Source organism: Juglans regia, chromosome 11 (assembly GCF_001411555.2).
Source record: "Juglans regia cultivar Chandler chromosome 11, Walnut 2.0, whole genome shotgun sequence".
Taxonomy (NCBI): domain Eukaryota; kingdom Viridiplantae; phylum Streptophyta; class Magnoliopsida; order Fagales; family Juglandaceae; genus Juglans; species Juglans regia.
Window position 1 is genome coordinate 1,413,288 of NC_049911.1, and position 20,362 is coordinate 1,433,649.

The following is a 20,362-nucleotide window of genomic DNA, read 5'->3' on the forward strand; positions in this document are numbered from 1 at the left end:
GAAGCCTTTATAACTTTTGTCACCACATGGACAGAGCCCATCTCCTCTCATGAATTATATCAATTACTGTTAATTCAAGAAAGTCGTGCAACTCATCAACAATGAGGTATAACCTCCTCTCTTGATCAATCTATTAATCCCAGTGTTGCTGCCAACCGAGATCATCGTGGACGTGGTTCTTACCATGTTGGATGTCAAGGACGTGGCCGGGGTCATCCCTTTTATAACAATTGAGGTGGTCGTTCCTTCTCTCAAAATGGCTCTCCGCGATAGCAATATATCTCTAATCGCCCTACCTGACAAGTGTGTAACGAGTCGGGACATGTGGCTCTGCAATGCCGTTATTGATTTGATCATACTTATCAATTTGAGACTCCATGATCCCTCTCAACAAATTACATAGCTCAAGACTCTCTGTCCGATTCATCTTGGTATCCTGATTCTGTTGCTACTCATCATATTACAAATGACTTTAATAACTTGAATGTTTCATCTGAGCAGTATAGTGGCAGTGATTCAATACGCGTTGGAGATGGTTCTAGGATACCCAATCAAAATTTCGGTGACTCGTCTCTCTTCTTGTTTCTCTTCCTTTTTTCTTCGTAATTTATTGCATGTTCTAGATATTAACAAGAACCTTGTCTCTGTTCTGCATTTTTGCATTGGCAATTCATGCTATTTTGAATTTCACTTCTCTCATTTTACTGTGAAGGACAACAAGACAAAGAATGTACTCCTCACAGGACCAACACGTAATGACCATTATATTTTTCCTTTCAAGCTAGCACAACCACAAAGTCCAACCATTCATCTTGGTGAAAGAACAACAATGGCTCAATGGCACCGAAGGCTTGATCATCCCTCCCTAAATCTTGTCTCATGGGTTCTACAAGAAAAATGTCTACCAATTTCTTCTTTTAATTCAAAGTTTTTTTGTTCAGAATGCCCTCTTGTTAAGGCCCATCAATTACCATTTTGTAATAGTTAAACTACTTATTCTCGTCCTCTTCAACTACTTTGTGCTGATGTTTGGGACTCAGCCCCTCATGGTTCTCGACTGGGTTTTAAATACTATCTCTCTTTTGTGGATCAATACACACTCTATACTTGGCTATTCCCACTAAAACTCAAATTTGATGTTGTTTCGATTTTTAGCACTTTTTTGCCATATATTGAATGTCTTTTTAACTCAAAACTTCTTATTCTCCAAACTGATGGCAGGGGGAATTTAAACCTCTAACTCAAATATGTAAAAAATTTGGAATCATACATCAGCTTTCATGCCCTCACACTCATCAACAAAATAGGTTTATTGAAAGAAAATATCGCCACATTGTTGAGATGGGCCTTGCCTTGTTGGCACACTCGTCTTTACCTTTAACTTATTGGGCCGAAACCTTTGACTGTTGTTTACCTGATTAATATTTTACCATCTCCTACCATCAACAATCCAACACCACATTTTCTTGTTCACAATTGTGAACCTAATTATAAATTCCTAAAAGTGTTTGGTTGTGAATGCTGGCCAAATATTAGATCTTATCTTTCACACAAATTTGCTTTCAAATTTGTCTCTTGCTTGTTTCTGGGCTACAACTCATCTCACAAAGGCTACAAGTGCCTTGACTTAACAACAAATAGACTCTATATTTCACGGGACGTGGTCTTTAACGAATCTTCCTTTCCAATTTCCAAATCACGGCCCACTTCATCTTCTCACCCTCTCATAAATCCAATAGTTATGTTGCCTATTTTTCAACCCTCTCTTCTTGGGCCTGGCCCTGGACCTAGCCCAACTCCTTCCACCCATTCTCCTTCATCTCTTTTCCCTTCCATACCGTCATCTACCTCGCCCCTGTCTTCTTCCCTGCAACTTCTCTCTCGTCAAAGATCCTCCATCACTTATTCCTCCTCGCTCTCCCATTATAACACATGCATAAACAAATTCCTCAAGGCCCTGAATATTTACAGATGAGACCATACCATACTCCTCTCAGTATTGTTTCACTGCTTCTCTTATAGTTCCTGATGAGCCTTCTAGTTTTTCTGCAGCTGCGAAATTTCTTGAATGGTGGGAGGCTATGCACCATGAATTTACGACTTTGCAACAAAATCAGACTTGGAGTCTAGTTCCTCCTACACCCACGACCAACATTCTTGGCTGTCGCTGGGTATACCGAACAAAAAATCAAGCTAATTGGTCATTTGAACAAAGGAAAGCGAGATTAGTCGCAACGGATTATCATCAGCAACATGGGTTGGATGATACCGAGACTTTTAGTCCAGTTGTAAAGCCCTTTACTATCGAATTAATAATCTCAATTGTTGTTACTCGTGCTTGGCCATTAAGGTAACTTGATATTCAAAATGCCTTTTTACATGGTAATTTGTCTGATGAAGTTTATATGCAGCAAACTTAGGGTTTTGTGGATCCCGTGCATTCGAACTACATTTGTAAATTACAAAAAGCCATCTACGGGCTCAAACAAGCCCCAAGGGCATGGTTTGCTCAATTGTCTTCATGGCTACTAGACTATGGCTTCAACTCCTCAAAAGCAGACCCTTCACTTTTTATTTTACAACATTCTAACATACACATTTATTTTCTTGTGTGTGTAGATGACATAGTCATCACAACGTCTCAACAATCTGCCATTGATAGCCTCATTCATGACTTGGGCCATGCTTTTCCCATGAAGGATTTAGGCGTCTTTTCTATTTCTTTGGTGTTGAAGTTGATCATACTCAAATTGGGTTAATTCTATCACAACGGCAGTACATCAAAGCTTTACTCTCCAGAAGTCACATGCTCTTTGCTAAACCTATTTCATCTCCAATGACTGCCTACCTTAAGTTGTCAAAACACGATTCTCCTGAATTTGAAGATGCAACTCTATACCGTAGTATAGTTGGTGGCCTCTAGTATTTATCTCTAACAAGACCAGATATCTCTTTTGTAGTGAATAAGATCTGTCAGTTCATGCACTCACCAAAAACTTCTCACTGGAGTGCTGTCAAAAGGGTGCTTCGATATCTCAAAGAAACTATCAATTTTGGGTTGTTGTTCAAACCTCAATGTGGCCTCCATCTTCAAACTTACAGTGATGCCGACTGGGGAGGCTGTCATGATGACAGGAGATCGGCTGGTGGCTTTTGTATTTATCTGGGTTCTCATCTGATCTCTTGGAGCTCCAAGAAGCAGAGCACGGTTGCACGATCCTCTACAGAAGCTGAGTACAAGTCCATTGCTTCAACGGCTGCCGAAACTATCTAGCTTCAGACCATGCTTCGAGACCTTGGTGTTTCCCTTTCGCAAGCTCCTACTCTGTGGTGCGACAACTTGGGAGCCACCTACCTCTCAGTCAACCCAGTTTTTCACTCCAACACGAAACATATGGATATTAATTTCCATTTCATTAGGGACTGTGTAGCAGCCAAGTCTTGACAAGTCTCTTTCTGCAACTCTCATGATTAAATAGCGAACGTTTTGACAAAATCGCTAGTTGCGGATAACTTTCAGCATCTTCAAACGAGTCTCAATGTAGTAGAAATTCCATTGAACTCGAGGGGGCATATCAGAATAACAGACCCAATTTTACCTTTAGACAAATAGCTGGAAGGCAAAACGTGTAGTACAACCAAAGCAGGTCAGTGAGGCCACTCACTAGCGTCATTACAACCAACAGCAGAACATCTTCTGGAAGAAAACAGCAGAAGAAGTTGTTAGGAATTTGTCTCCAGTTATTGTAAATTAATTTTATTTTTTATTTTCTCACATTCGTGTATAAATACACTTCAATTCCTTCAATGAGAATCAGAGAAGTTTTTCATGAATTCTTCTTCTTCTAACATGGATAAGTAGGATCCTTGTTACTGACTGATCATTGGTGGCCTGTAAATCCGGATCTCTCACTCCCACACACACACGCAGTTAGGCAACCTATTTCATGGTCTTAATTCCTCCCCCCTTGGCAAGAATTGTTCTTTGCGTGCACGTTTGTGTGTGTCTTTTGTACCTCTAAACATCGAGTTCGGCTTTAGTCTGTGGGTTCTATCCTGCCATGCACCTCTGGTACTATTGTCTTAGAGGGTAGGCTGTTTTATAATGGAAGGGATCAGTGGGACCCTTGTTACTGACTGATCATTGGTGGCGTCTAAATCCGGATCTCTCCCTCCCACACACACGCAATTAAGCAACCTATTTCATGGTCTTTCTCCCCCCGTGGCAAGAATTGTTCTTTGAGTGCACGTTTGTGTGTGCCTTTTGTACCGCTGAACATCGAGTTCGGCTTTAGTCCGCGTGTTCTATCCGGCCATGCACCTCTGGTATTGTCTTAGAGGGTAGGTTGTTTTATTATGGAAGGGATCAGTGGGACCCTTCTTACCGACTGATCATTGGAGGCCTCTAAATCCCGATCTCTCACTCCCACACACACGCAATTAAGCAACCTATTTCATGGTCATGTGTTTTGTTCTGTGCATGTGTTTTGGCTTTGCCTTCCTCGCCTAGCTAGCTACTGCTGCTGCTGCTGCATGCCGCCTTTCTGCACCAAGTAAAACACAGTACCCAATATATATGGAGGAAGAGCAGGCGGTGGCGAAGTTGCCTCTGATTGAAGCAGAGTGCTCTGCTCGTTTAAGGATTAGCAATATTGATAATGATCAAGAACATGGTGGTCTCGACAGTGCCGGTGCCGGTGCTCCTGTTAAAACAAGATCGACGGCTGTTCTTTTTATTTGCACCTTTGCGACCGCCTGCGCTGCCTTCACTGGTGGTTGTCTAGTAAGTAGTACTCATGTCTTTCATTGTCTTATTTCTATAGATGGACATCGATATATCATGTATATAAAAGTAGTTGTTTGTTTTTTCTTTCTTTTTTTTCTTACATCTTTTTTTGGTTTGTTTCGATTGAAAAGTCTGAAAAGGATAGAAAAAGGTTTATTCAGTCCATATTATATATAATATCGGGTCCCATTAATTAAAAAAATAAATTAAAACACGCAAACTATATCTTAAATTTTTTCTAAATATAACTGCGATGCACAATTTTTGAGGTGAAAAAACTATTCATTCTTATATCATATAACATTAACTGACTGTTTGATAAATAAAATTATAATAAAATCATTTAATACCATGTCAGTAAGATGATAAAATGATGATAAATAAATTGTACTCTTGGCTTTAATTAGCCGATTTGTGTATTTGATTTTGTTACTTTGAAGAAATTGGACCACTCAAAGCAAGCTTAGAGCACTCTCATTGGAATGGTTAAATTAAAGTACATTTTTTATGAATATAAGATGAATTTAACTTTTAGCTATTCCATTTTTATAAATATCCACATTGGAATAGTCATTTTTTTATTATATGACAATAAAATAATATAAGATGAATTTAATTTTGACTATTCACATCAAATTTTCAAATTGAATTATCTATTTATTCATTATATAGTAATGAGTAATTAATAATTTTGAAAATTTTTTAATTTTTTTAATTATAAATTTATTTTATTTTATCATATTTTACTATTTATAATATTATATATTAATTTGTAATTGTATTCTAATTATATTTTTTCAATTGTTATTTAAAATAGAGAGATAAATAATTAATATTAAAAGGAGAGAGAAATAAATAATATAAAAAGGATTTGATGAATGAATAGTGTGTTCTAAATTTAGAAATTAGTTTGGATATTACTGTAACTATATTCCAAATATTTGGAATATAGCTAATTCAATATGAGCAATTTATTGACCTAATAGCTAAATTCTCATTGGATTTAGCTTTTAGCTAATCCAATGAGAATGCTCTTACCCAGTGGCATGCATAACCAAACATCTTTATATGGGGGGTCAATTTTTTGAACGTATAACATTAATGTAAAATACAAAGAGATAAATCTTAATTTTAATTCCACATTATTTCGTAAAAGCATAACTATATATAAAAGTTACATTTCGGTAAAAACATCTTTAAAAGAAAGCTTTCATTTAGAAGAAAAAATTTATAATTTGTCATATATATGCTGAAATAAAGAGTAATAATAGATACAGTCTTAAGGTATGCAACTCTTGCGCACTCAATTTGTAAAAGAAAGTAGAGTTTATTATTAAAAAATAATTTTTTTACGTGGGTTTCAGATTTACCTACTTTTTTTAAAAGTAGTACGCAAAGCTTTCATACCCTACGACTGCAAATATGATTTCTTTGAAATAAAATCTTAAAAAATACAACTTAGCATCTCCTTTAGATTTCTTATAACAATCTTTCATGGAATAATATTTATTTTTGAAAAAAAAGTAGAATCTACTAATAAAAAAATAATTTTTTTATGTGAGTCTTAGATTTACTCACTTTTATTTCAAAGGCAGTGCGAGGGATTTGTACATCTTAATATTGTAAATATTATTTCTCTATTTCATATAAAATGTTAACCTTAAACATTCTTCTAATATTTATTTCATATTAAGAAGTTTAGTATCGTATAATCAAGAATTTTAGGGTTCATATTAATAATTTTGTTATTCTCACAAATTTAATTTTAGTTTTAAGCTCTTTTAGAACTTACCCATAAAATTGAAAGAATTGTAGGGGACAAAAAAATTAATTTTGCAGGGGCCACAACATAAAATACATGATATTTTAAAATTAAATAAAATTTTGGATCATATAGGAAAAAATTGGAAGGAGGGGCATTTATATATATATACAGATTTTTAAAAAGTTTGGAGAGCACATAGGGGTTATAATTTCTATGTAGATAGAATTTTAAGGAAAAAAAAAATAGGAAGAACTTCAAATTATAAGTTTTTTTTTTTTTTTTAGAGAGGGAAGTGGGTGGTGTGGCTATGGCCCCTAGGCATAAGATGGTTCCGCCACTAAGCATACTCTCTATATTGGAAACAAGTACCAATTAAGAGCAAACAAGTATAGCGAGGAAAGGATAAAAAAAACTTTAAAAGAGAGTCAAAAGAATGATTGAAATTGTCGTGAGAGAAGCGGATAGGTCTAGCGGTGCACCGTAGGAAGTGGAATGGTGTATGCCAATCTGCTAATTGACTCGGGGTGTGGACCACTGCAACTTGTTGTGGCAGCCCAAACTACGGTCGTAGCCATTATAACTTTGTTTAGCATTACTCTATTTGACGTTAGACTAAAAAAACATAAAAACTCAAGTTAGTTTGGTTACACAAAACTGAATTATTTCATATCATTTCATCTTATATAATCATTATAACTTTTTTAAACTTTCACACAAAATATAATAAACAATTTAACATTTTCAAATTTTAAAATAAAAATTACATTAAAAAAACTATATTATAATAATATTTTATTCAACTTTTAACAAAACATCTCATCTCAACTGAACTACGTAGCCAAACGAGGCCTAAGTTTCTAAAATTGCAAGCTCAAGGTTTAGGGAATGAAGCTAGGTTAATATATAATTAGTGATACTGTAGTAATTCAAATGATTGTCATGATATATACAGCTCCTATATATTAATGACTCATGAAACGCTCCTGAAGGGAGTCCCGAAGGGAGAGGACATGCTATATTTGAGTTAGAAAGTGTTGATGAAATAATTAAAATATGAAAAATTATATTCATCATCTCCACGCACTACACTTATTTTATTTTATTTTTTATTTTTTTTCTTCCAAATGTGTGATATTTGGATTATGAGTAGAATAATTCAATTAGTTTAAGAAAAGTAAAACAAAAAAAATTAAAATAAATAAAAAGAATAAAAATAAATGTGATGCATGAAAATGATAAATAGCAAAACTCTTAAAACATTGCAGAATTAATGAAGTAGTGAGAGTACTGCATCATCAGTACTATAGATTAGGGGTGATACCCGCATGGTGCGGGGCGGGCGGGTACCCTCCCCCGCACCCTGCCCCACACCATGTGGGGATTGGGAATCAGGGTAGGGGGCGGGGGCGGGGGAAAAAAATCCCATCCGCCCCGCCTCCCGCCTAGGCATCATATTGTGTTTAAAAAAAAAAATTTTTGGTCTAAAAATATTTTTTTAGACCTAAATTATAATATAATTTAAATAATAAATTAAAATTTATAAATATAAAAAAAAAACTTAAACTCATTAGAATTAAATTTTGGATTGATTTGACCTCCTAGACTAATCTTTATATAGGACATCAATGCAATACTATAGGTATTCTTAAGCAACGTAGGACTTACAGTATAGATATTTGAAGTTGACTAGGAGGTTTTATGGTTGCTTGATTAATTAATTTGCAGGCATCATATACATCACCGGCTGAGTCTGGAATCATAGCTGATTTAGGTCTCACTGTGACAGAGGTACGTAAATACTAAAGTAATATTAATTTTGGATGAGAAATTAATTCTATCTTTTAATAACTTTAATTATGATAATTATATTATAGCTATTTTAGAATTACTTTTATAACCAATTAATATGATGGTGTTCCTTTATAAAAGATACTACATTTTTTTTATTTGAATTTCAAGTTGCACGTACAATACTGTTGTGCACAAATCTTGCAATAGATCGAGTGGGATCGAGTGGAGATCTAAAGACGAAATTGTGCCGAAAAAGTAATAGTAGAAGCAAATAAGAGTCAAAACAGAAACGAAAGTCAGCAATTACACAAAGACACCAAGATTTAAATGGTTCAGCTTTAAACGATAGCTAATATCCATTGGTAGGGTCGATCTTCAAAGGAATTTACTAACAAAATGGAGTACAAGAGAGTTATCACAAACCACTCCTCAATTTAAAAACCCCAATACACCCAATGAGCTCTCAAATATCACAAAAAGAGTTCTCTCCCTTTCTGGCCACACACACACATTTATCCTTACAAAAATACGTTTATAATTAAATGGCGCATGAATTAGGTTCTTTGAATATTCGTTCGAGCGGAGTGTCGAGCGAACAATCTGTCTAAAGTTCGCTTGAGCCAAGGTTGAGCCAGAGTCGAGCCATAGTCAAGCCAAGTCTTTAGAAAGACATTTTCAACAAAAAATCAAGTCACCTCCAAAAAATCTCCACCTTGGCTTGAATTCCATCAAGCCTGAACAAAATGAATTTTACCAAATCGAATTTCACCATTCGACAACAAAGACTTCAAAATGCCTACAAAGATAAAAATAAAAATTAAACTCCCCCACAAATCTCAAATATAAAACAACGTCTATCCTTGAAGAACTTAATTTTCACCAAAAAGTTTTCAATTCCATAGATAAATTGACCAATTCAAAGGCTTGGTCTTAATAAAGAATCTCAATCTCTTCCCACAAAGACAAACGCACTACGATACAGACTGCTTACTTGAACAACAACTTTCGAATACACACGAAGGCTACAATAAATATTATCTACCAAAGTAAAAACACCACAAAGTTTGCATGAGCATATCCCGAAGGTGGCTAAATTGCCTCCTCTATCTACATGACGAAACTATAGACTTGCTCTCATTATGCGCAATGCCAAAATCAAAATCATGTTTCTTTCCAATATCATGATCTACACGCTATTGTGGAAGACAACAAACGCTGTGAAAGAAGAACAGTTTGCCCAATAGCAAACTGTGTTGATCATTTCACCCAAATCTATAGACAAGCCTGGCAAACCCAAAAGTATGCTACGGGCTCTCTTCAAGAGTTTGATTCATCCGTTCAGTTACTCCATTTTTGTGGAGTGGATATTGTACGGTATAAAAAATGCTCTACCTTCCTTTCTGTAAATCACTAGCATTTTCAAGTGCTTGAACACATCAAACACTTCACTCACTGCTTAAGAAAACAAGTACAGTAAACTTTGTACGTTGAAGATCAGATAACATGGCACCACCTTGCACAAGATATACCCCGAAGATCAAAACAAACAAAAAAAGTTGCAGTAAACCTGATTCTACAATGCTTCACAAGAATACAATACCAACACAAAAGTCAAGCTTCCCCGTCTTCTAATCACATAAAGCAAAAGCTGCCTACTAACAAACGACCATGCTTGTTCATCCATATGGCCCAATCACAAGTGTCATAAACGAGTAATACCTGAAACTAGAACATTTGAAGATGCAGCTGCACCAATCACTGTCTCGCAAAGAAAAAAATAAAGGCTATCTATCTTTTTCTCTGTCATGACCACAAAAGAGCCCTTGTAGATTCGAATGACTGCACCTTCAACTAAATACTGATAACCAAAAGAGTCAAGAATGCCGAAAGATATAAAAATTTTCTTCAAAGATGGAATATGCCGAACGTTAGACAAAGTTCTAATGGTTCCATCATACATCTTAATCTTGACTCAACTAATCCCAACAATATCACAAGCCATATCATTCCCAACCAAAACGGAATCACCGTTGAGTGGTTCATAGGTAGTGAACTAATCTCTTTTGGGATGCATATGGAACGTACAAGTTGAATCTACGATCCACTTGTCACCAAAACAGCCACTAGAGCCGTTGACTGCTAGGACAACATCAGAGTTGATAGTATTCTCAACAACACTAACAACATTAGGGAATTTGCTTCATCCTTTTTCAATCTAGGATACTAATTCTTGTAATGACCAAATTTGTAACAATAATGACATTTAACTTTTTTCTTCTTAGATCTAGAGTTGCCACTGGAATTACCCCCACCTTGATCTGAACCTCTTCCACCAGATCAACCACCAGAAGAATATTTCACAAATAAGCCATCGACATGATTATTCGAGCCTTGTACACCTAAGTTTGTTCTTAACTCCTTAGAATTTAGAGCAGATTTTACATCCACCAATGAGATGCTATCTCTACCATGCAACATTGAGTTCACAAAGTATCAAACGACATAGGCAACAAACACAACAAAATTAAAGCTTGATATTCTTCTTCAAGCTTAATATCAATATTCTTTAAATCCGTAATAATTTTGTTAAATCTATCTAGATGATCGGATATAGAAGTACCTTCCTTTATTCGGAGAGTGTACAATCGTTACTTCAAATACAAACGGTTGGTGAGTAACTTCTTCACATATAGACTCTCCAATTTTCTCCAAAGACCTGAGGCGGTCTCTTCTTCGGCCCCTTCACGTAAAACTCTGTCAGAAAGAGATAATAAAATTGCACTATGTGTCTCTTCCTATTCCTTTGTTAATGTAGAAGGTTCATCCAACACCTACTCCTCCAAAACTTTCACCAACCCTTGTTGTCGTAACAAGGCCCTCATCTGAATGTGTCACAAGCTTAAACCATTTTGACCATCGAACTTCTCTACATCAAACTTCACTGAAGCCATCTCAAGAATAGATATTTACCACAAAGTTTGGCACTCTAATACCAGTTTGTTGGAGTCGAATAGAGATCTAGAGACGAGCTAGATGCATAGAAAGCAATAGCAGAAGCAAATCAGAGTCAAAATAGAAACAAAAATCAGCAATCGCACAAAAACACCAAGATTTAAGTGGTTCGACTTCAAACGATAGTCTACGTCCAATAGGGAAGTCGATCTACAAAGGAATTCACTAACAAAATGGAGTATAAGAGAGTTATCACAAATCAATCCTCAATTTCAAAGTCACAATACACTCAATGAGCTCTCAAATATCACATAAGGAGTTCTCTCTCTTTTTGGCCGCAGTCACATGTCTCTCCTGACAAAAATATACGTTTATATATATAAAACGATGTAGAAATTAGGTTTTTTGAACAATTGTCCGAGCTGAGTGTCAAGTGCGCATCGAGTGAATATTTTGTCTAAAGTTCGCAAATATTTACTCGAGCGAACTGTCGAGCGGATGTCAAGTCACAGTCAAGCCAAGTCTTTGGAATAGCATTTTCAACAAGAAATCAAGCCACCATTCCAACAAGATTTGTAGTCAGACATCGTTTACACACATTCATAAAAACAAATCAACTTTTTTCTGATACAGTACTTGTAGGGTGTGCAAGCCCGGCCCACACACTCATTTTTTAAATAAAAAGTTGAGTCTACCACTAAAAAAATAATTTTTCCTGTAAGTTCTAAATTGACAAACTTTTTTCAAATGAAGTACATAAAACTTGCATATCTTAAAACTATAAATAATATTTCTCTTTCACGATGGATTCTATTTTTTTCAAAAAAAGTGTGTGAGGCTTGCATATTCTAGAGTAATCCTAGATACAGTCATAGATTGCGCAAGTGTCGTGCACTCCTTTTAGAAAAAGTGAGTTAATATGGAATCTACATAAAAAAATTAATTTTTTAATAATAAACTTTACTTTTTTTTTAAAAAAATGAGTGTATGAGTGTATGACGCTTATACAATCAATAATTGTAACTAGTATTATTTGCAAATTGTTTGATTCAAAAGGCATGATTAGTTCTGTATTAGTACTGTTGCTATATAGTTAATCACTTTCATTGCTTGGATGTGTGGTGAATGCAGTACTCGGTTTTTGGTTCAATAATGACAGCTGGAGCAATGATTGGCGCCGTAATATGTGGGAGGATGACAGATTTCTTTGGTCGTAGACGTGTATGTTCTTCAAATATATATAAATATATATATATATATATATATATATAAATGTTCTCATAAATTTTCATTTTTATTTTATCGCAGACGCTATGGGTTTTGGACATATTCTACATCGTGGGCTGGCTTGCCATTATTTTGGCTAAGGTTTCGGAATCTACCTACTCTTTTTCCTTTATCGATCTCATAGCTAGGAGTCTACCACTCGATTTGGTAGACGTATATTGTGTAATCGTGTTGTAATTATTTTAAAAAAAATAAATAAAATATGAGATTTATATGAAAAAAATTAATTTTTTAATTGTGGATCCCACTCTTTTTCAAAGCGATTACGCGGCGGTTACAAACTTCACGGTTGTATATAAAATTACTCTATTGGATAAGAAACAAGTGAAAACGAAAAGTTATAGCGTGCACATGATCATGTCTAATTTTTAAATCTTGCATTTCAATTAATTACTTAATTACTGATCATGATTTAATATCTAACTATATATTAAGACAAATAAAAAAATGTCGTGACATAATCTTAATATACAGTCATATTTTAACAATTAATGGGCACAATATCTTAAAACTTAAAAGATAATTATAGGCTGGTGTAAACCAAGTTCATGTGACTTTTTATAGTCTAAGATCGATGCACATGATAAGATTGGAAACAAATATGATTATTACATCCAAAAAGATAATAATGTTTCTTTCCAATTTTATTAATGTATGTAAAATTATAATACAAAACTGTCAAAACAACATGATTAACAGCAATGTTTTTGTCAAAAGCATATGGTCTGATGAAATATATAACACTCAAACCTCCTAATGGAGGTCTTGGATTCGACCCTCCTCTCCGACTGACTAAAAAAAAAAAAAAAGGCAATGTACATTTTTTATCATAACGTGCAGTACTTGATCAATATGGTTTGTGAATTAAAGGGGGCTTGGATGCTCGACCTTGGAAGACTGTCGCTGGGAATTGGGTTTGGGCTTACTTGTTATGTGGTACGTATCAAATGTTGTAATTAATTAAGCTGGTTTTGCTTTCATAGTAGTTAATTGATTAATTAATGGCATCCCACTCATGATGTCAATTACAGGGACCTGTATATCTTGCAGAAATAACACCAACGAATGTAAGAGGACTACTAATGTCAATCAGTCAGGTATTTAATTTATAACTTTATATATATATATATATATATATTTGAAAAATAATTTGTGGAAATATAATATTGCATGTTGAATGATTGGATTGATGATGTGCAGTCAATGACTGGTTATGGTGCTTCTCTCACGTTTGTAATCGGTTCTTTCGTCACCTGGCGTTCTTTGGCCATAATAGGTAGATTTGTTACATGAGTTGATATATAGCAATTAATTAATTAATTAATTAATACTTGATCCATAAAAAAAAAAGCATCGATCGATCGAACATTAATATTTACATCTTTCATCTTGATCAGGTTGTATTCCGAGTCTCTTACTGTTCCTTGCTCTATTTTTCATTCCAGAGTCTCCAAGATGGTTGGTGAGTTTAATTATAAATTAATTGGAAATTTTTACAATATTTTTAATTTAATTGCTCTCATGTACTACAAATTTATAAAACATATTATTAATTTATGAATAAATGTTCCTATATATATATATATATATATATATGCTTTGTTGACTCTTGATTCTTCACTTGTACATACTGAAGCTCGATCTTTTATATTATTAATTTATGAACAAATGTTCCTAAATTTTTTATTGTTTTATAGGATTATATCGAAAACCAGCGTCTTCAACAGAACTCCGACGACAATCTCCTCAACTTGTTTCGGCGAAAATATCTTCATATACTCATTGTGAGCAGTAAATATATATATATATATATATATATATGTTTCTCCTTTTGTGCAACGTTATTTGTTTGGAAAGAAATTATATTTGCAATTTTAGAGTGTGTGCAATAAATCTATTTTTCAAATGAACTATACAATATTTGTGCATTCCAAAACTGTATCTAATATTATTTTTTGTTGAATTTTTAGATATAACTCCAAATTGTTTACAGGTTGGAGTTGGGCTTATGGTAGTGCAAGCATCAGGAGGGCTATATGGATTTATGTTTTATATGAGTGAAATTTTTGATTCAGCTGGTAAAAGCATTGACAATATTATTACCTCTTAGAATATAAAGAAAGAAAGAACAAAAGTACTCATGCATGCTCCCATATCAAAATTGTTTTTTCGTTTGTCTATGATAGGTATCTCTAGTACACTGGGGTTTATCCTGGTGGCTGTTCTTCAGGTATATCTTTATATAAAGATCCTTTTAGTTCAAATAGTAATTGGATTGATCTGTTTGGCGAGTTTCTTTAAAATTAATGGAGTTTCATTTCCTCTGCAGATTCCTTTAATTGTTTCGAGTGCAGCACTGATAGATAAATTTGGAAGACGAACGCTGTTGATGGTTAGATTATTAGACAAAAATCTTGTCAGCTTTCTTTCAACTTATAATTTGGCCAAAGAATTTTGACTAAAATGCGAATATGTTAATGCAGGCTTCTGCAACTGGGCAATGCTTAGGCTGCTTCCTCACTGGATTGTCCTACTTCTTGCAGGTATCGTATATATATAGCTTAATTAACATGAAATTTGAAGGTGATCAAGATATAAAAGTATTGTATGTTTTGAGTTTTGAACATACATATATATGCACCATAATCAGGAACTTGACTGGTGGAAAGAAGCAAGTCCCATTTTGGCGCTGTTAGGGGTATTGGTATGCAAATTTATTTGACAAACAACATTTCTATTTGTCATTTTTTCAATATCTCTCTCCTTTCATTCAATCAGTACTAAACAATTGAGCAAGACAGTGAAAGTACCACTTTGTTTTCACCAGGTATATATGGGATCTTACTCATTTGGCATGGGTGGAATACCATGGATTGTGGTGTCAGAGGTTGGTTTATGTTATATATCTTTATTTTGTTAATATTATGTATCTTTATTTTTATTCTTGTTAATGGTTTGTTTTGTTCTTCAGATATTTCCAATAAATGTAAAGGGTTCAGCTGGAACCCTTTGCAATCTGGTCAGTTGGTTTTGTTCTTTGGTTGTTTCATACACTTTTAACTATTCATTCTCCTGGAGCCCGGCAGGTAAATGCCAATCTCCTGATCACTTCTATCTTAATTCCAGTGTGTCATGCACGAGTTCTTATGCCAAGTACTGTTGATCGTGCATATAAATATCTTTTTGTGGGGAATATTGCTTCTTCTTTTTTTTTTCAGGAACATTTTTCATATATGCGGGCATATGTGGTTTTGGGGTTGTTTTCATCGCAAAACTAGTGCCGGAGACTAAAGGGCGAACATTGGAAGAAATACATGCATCACTCATGACTCATATAATGCAGTGAGAAACATTAATCAAGGGCCATGAAAAATGATAAAAATTATTCCAAGGATTTTTATGATGTAATCGTGAACTACTATTTATGAATTCAACACAAAGTGTGCTTTCAGCTGCTACGCAGTTTTATCTTCCAGTTTATATGCTCCATCGTGCAACCACGACCAAGATTTTTAGATTTAACTAAGTCATATTTAATTATTCAGATTTTGTCGTAGTTATCATACAAACCTCCAAGGTGTAAGGACCTATTTGTGAGAGAAATAAGACTTAGTAACACTACTGGTGCTAATACCACAAATAGATCATGTACTGAAAAACCTTTTGTGCCAGTCAAGAATGTCCTTAACACTTATATTGCACATTCAGTAATTATAATGTCTTCACTGGCAAGATATACTAGCTAGTTTAAGAGAGTATGCGCTTATCAATGAGTTAAACTAAGTTACTTTAAGATTATAATGTCCAACCTCAAATAAGGGAACAATTAATCTTTGCATTACAAAAAACATGCAACTTACATTATTACCAACAAGATTCTCAAAGGTAAAATAATGGGTGTATGAAAATTGTTAGTTAATTACGTTAATTAATCCCTTCAACTTCTATGAAAATTATAGTGGGTGTATTACATACAATTCTACTCAAGAAGTTTTAGAGGTTTTTATAATAATGCGCCATATAAGTCGCATACTCAATCTCTAGGTTTTCTTCTTGGTTATCACAAAATTATTATCCTATGCGCTTTTAATTGCACACACATTTAACAAATTATTCGCATCAATCTAAATTAGAACAAAAATAATTAAAACACGTCACAAGATCGAAAATTTACTAAACTTCTTAATCATCTCTTGTACCACAATGCTTAGTTATTGATTTCTAACTTAATTTTTACGCTAATTTATATTGTATAAGAGATTAGTTTCAAATCAAGCCCAATCATGCTCCCACTATAATAAAAAGAAAAAGTCTTCGTAGCAGCCATTTCAGAGAAAGAAAAAGCATATCTATAATAAAAACAAATGTGACAAAATGATTTCATACTATCACGACATGCATATATTCAGTAATCATAATTATGAAAAAAATATTTCAGAGAAAAATATGTGGCATAACTATTTGTTGAATATATTAAAAGAAGAACGCTCTTTTTAGTTACAATTTTTACTCACATAACAATATATTCTGACGTGTTAGTTATAGATATGCTGAAAATTATAAAATTTGAAATTCAAAATCCAAATTAAAAAAGAAAAAACTAATAAAATGAGTTTTTCTTAATACATGTAATATTGTGCATAAAATTATAAGTACTACTCATATTAAAAATATAAAACAGTTCAGCAAAATACCTGAACTATAAGGTCAGTCTAATGATCGAGCTCATGGACATGGTACATGAGATCTTGGATTCAAAGCACTATCAAATACTACACTTTTGCCTCAAACAACCCAAAGAAAATTCCCAGTCTGAAAGTTGACAACATATTGTGGCATTTCACTGATGTCATTGAAAATATCACTTCTTGGCTCATCTAGATGGCCTTAATCGGTAACTTGATTTGAGTTGTTCGTCATCTTAGTTTTGTCTACCAAGAAAATTTATGCGTGTCAATTCTATTTCTACTGATTTGAAAATTTTCAGGTGCTATTCCATGTCTTGTACAACTTCTAGGCTTATTCTTGATTCCAGAATCTCCTAGATATATGGTTGGTGAGTTCAATTGAAAGACTCTGGTGCAAATGTCATGTTTGTGGTGAATCTCTTGCATAAATGACATGTATAGATGACTTAGTACCTTACTTTCCTTCTGTATCTGAAAGCAAACACAAAAGGAAGCATCCATCAGAAGAAATGACGATACAACTTCATGATGGCTAAAATTGGTAAAGAGAAAGAGTTTGAAACTGCTCTAGGACGACTCAGGGGAAGTGATGCTGATATTTCTCAAGAAGCAGCTGACATCAAAGTAAATTTATATCAAAGAACTGCCATTCTACAACCTTGAGCAGTCTTTCGTTTCTTAGGTTTTATTATGATTCATAGTAACAAAGGAGATGAGCTCTGGCCTGTTTTGCAGTATTTTTACTGAAGCCTTTGAGAAGCATTCAAAAAGTAGGTATCTAGATTCTAGATGTGTGTTCCAGAGGAGATATTATAACACCTCGGTCCCGGGTGGGTCGGAGAATTACTATCTATTAGGTCTCCCAATTGAAATAAAATCTCCATATATTTCAAAACAAACATAAATTCATCTTTTTAAACTTAATAATTAAATTCCTTAATAAAGTCATCAAAGCGAAAATCAATTAACATAAATCCATGTCCCCACAATCTTCCAATAATCTTAACATAATGGACTCATAATTTAGTAAGTTTCAATAGATTCAAATAACATAAAGAACTCCAAATACTCAAATCAAACCCTTCTATTAACATTGATACCCTTAACTACTCGACTCTCTATCCATAATTAGCCAAGCTTCAATTTCTATTCCTGACCCCCAGCTGGGTTATCAATATCATCTGAAAAATATTGTAATAATAATGGGTGAGTTATCAACAATTCAGTAAGTAGAGAACATATATTAATATGTAAACATGAGCCTTTTCAGAAAGTTTGGCATGCAGAAATAAAACATTTCATTTTCCTATGCACATCTCATAACGTGTTATCAGAAAACCAAAGCGACTTTTCAATCTTTTCATATTAAAAAAAAAAATACAACTGTTCATATTAAAAAAAAAAAAAACTTTGGCATAACATAACTGAACATTTTCATCTTATCATATCATATCATGTCATATCATGTCATCATAACATATCATATATCATGTTTAACCCTCATGGTATGGTTGTGTTATCCCCGGTGGCCAAACCAGGTAATATCATATTGTGAAATTTTTCTTTATTCATTTTTGGAGTCCCGAGTGTGTACACTTGAAAGAATACATAAAAGACCACTTTATTTTCAAAGTGGGTGCACTTATATCATATCATGTCATGTTGGTACCAATCATGTCATGTGAACCAGTATCATCATATCAAAACCAGAATCAGAATCAAAGTAAAAACAAATAAGTCCTGCCAAATGTTTTTCAGATGCATATCATATCAAACGACGTGTTGAACATTTTCATATCATTTCCATACGATAAAAAACAAATCCAAATCATTTTCTTATCACACGTACAAAAATTTATAGATATCATATTTGCTCTTTTGTACATTTCAGAAACATATCAAATATTGCTCATATCTACATTATTCATGTCAAAAATATTTCTTTTCTCTTTCACACATATTTCATGAGTAAATACAAAACATATACTGAGGTTGTTTTTTCACATTTTCCTTTTAAAACAATATGTATATTTTTACAAACCAATATCAGTTCATTTCTTTTTATGTAAATCTAGTATAGGAATTCCGCTTACTTGACTCATGCAGCGTATTATCTATGCGTTGAATTTGACCTCTATTAATCTCGTCACCTATTCATAAAAATAATATACACTAAGTATTAATGACCAACAACACAATCTCGATCTAAATAATTAAAATCCATAATTCCTAACCATATTTCAACAAATTAGCAAAACTCAAACAACCACATATTAACCCAGATAACCCATACTTCAATTCAGAATATCATATACCAATTTTAATGTTGACCTATACATCTACTCAAACTAACTTCAAACTCAAATAATCAATATATCAACCCCAAATAGCCGCTAACTCAAAATAACCACCAAGAAGTCAACATATACCTCCAACTAATTTAATATCCACTCCAAGGTTGGTATAAAATCCAAATAGTACAAACCAAACCAAAAAAAAAAAAAAAAAAACCACTATCCAACTCCGAGTATCTATTTAATTCACTGGACGTCCAACCCAATTAATCCAAACTAAGACCAGTCCAACACAAGTGTTCGCTTACACAAAAATGCCCAAAACGACTGTACATTTGAAACTCATTTCAAGAAAATTTCGTTGGAGTGGAAAAGTAACTTGGAGTGAATGTGTGTGCGCGCGTGAAAACAGAGAATGAGAATGTCCTACCGGCGATCGATAGTGTTCGACGGTACAAAACTTCGGGGACCCACGAAAAAGCAGCACCATGGTTCTATACTCAAAGAAGCTGGCAAATTGAGTACTGGTTTTAGAACCGGTTTCCATAAATTCTGATCTGTTCCAGATCACTTCATAACAAATTTCAGTATCCTCTTCTCCGTAGAAGAAGAATAAAGATGAATGTAATTAATTAGGCGATTATGGAGTACCACATTTGGTTCGTAGATCCAACAGCAGGTCAAACCCACAAATTAGGATCCACCAAGATCATTTGTTCGCTTACTCATTGTAATTAATATAAACTATCCAAATAAATACAAAAAATACAAAAAAGTTTTTATTACCTAGATTTTGCGT

The 20,362-nt window shown here is 33.9% G+C and overlaps 1 protein-coding gene across 2 annotated transcripts; it reads left to right on the plus strand.

Moving 5' to 3' along the window:
- Window positions 1-4,276: 4,276 nt before the first annotated feature.
- On the plus strand, window positions 4,277-16,103 carry LOC109002387 (sugar transporter ERD6-like 15). 2 transcript variants are annotated; one of them, XM_018980108.2, is made up of 17 exons: window positions 4,278-4,783; window positions 8,277-8,339; window positions 12,426-12,515; window positions 12,603-12,662; window positions 13,452-13,517; window positions 13,613-13,678; window positions 13,782-13,857; window positions 13,979-14,043; window positions 14,279-14,365; window positions 14,575-14,659; window positions 14,768-14,811; window positions 14,911-14,973; window positions 15,065-15,124; window positions 15,232-15,285; window positions 15,409-15,468; window positions 15,553-15,667; window positions 15,800-16,103. In XM_018980108.2, exons 1-17 carry the CDS (start codon window positions 4,577-4,579, stop codon window positions 15,925-15,927), a joined length of 1,389 nt encoding a protein of 462 aa, XP_018835653.2. In that variant the 5' UTR covers window positions 4,278-4,576; the 3' UTR covers window positions 15,928-16,103. The 2 variants fall into 2 exon arrangements, with proteins under 2 accessions (XP_035551304.1, XP_018835653.2); XM_035695411.1 differs by lacking the exon at window positions 8,277-8,339 and having other exon boundaries at window positions 4,277-4,783.
- Window positions 16,104-20,362: the final 4,259 nt, after the last annotated feature.

Bases quoted from the DNA above. Each gene is read 5' to 3' on its own strand.
- LOC109002387 (XM_018980108.2), top strand. From the start codon at position 4,577: ATGGAGGAAGAGCAGGCGGTGGCGAAGTTGCCTCTGATTGAAGCAGAG. The intron at 4,784-8,276 runs GTAAGTAGTACT...ATTAATTTGCAG, and splicing joins CCTTCACTGGTGGTTGTCTA to GCATCATATACATCACCGGC. The intron at 15,668-15,799 runs GTAAATGCCAAT...TTTTTTTTTCAG, and splicing joins ATTCTCCTGGAGCCCGGCAG to GAACATTTTTCATATATGCG.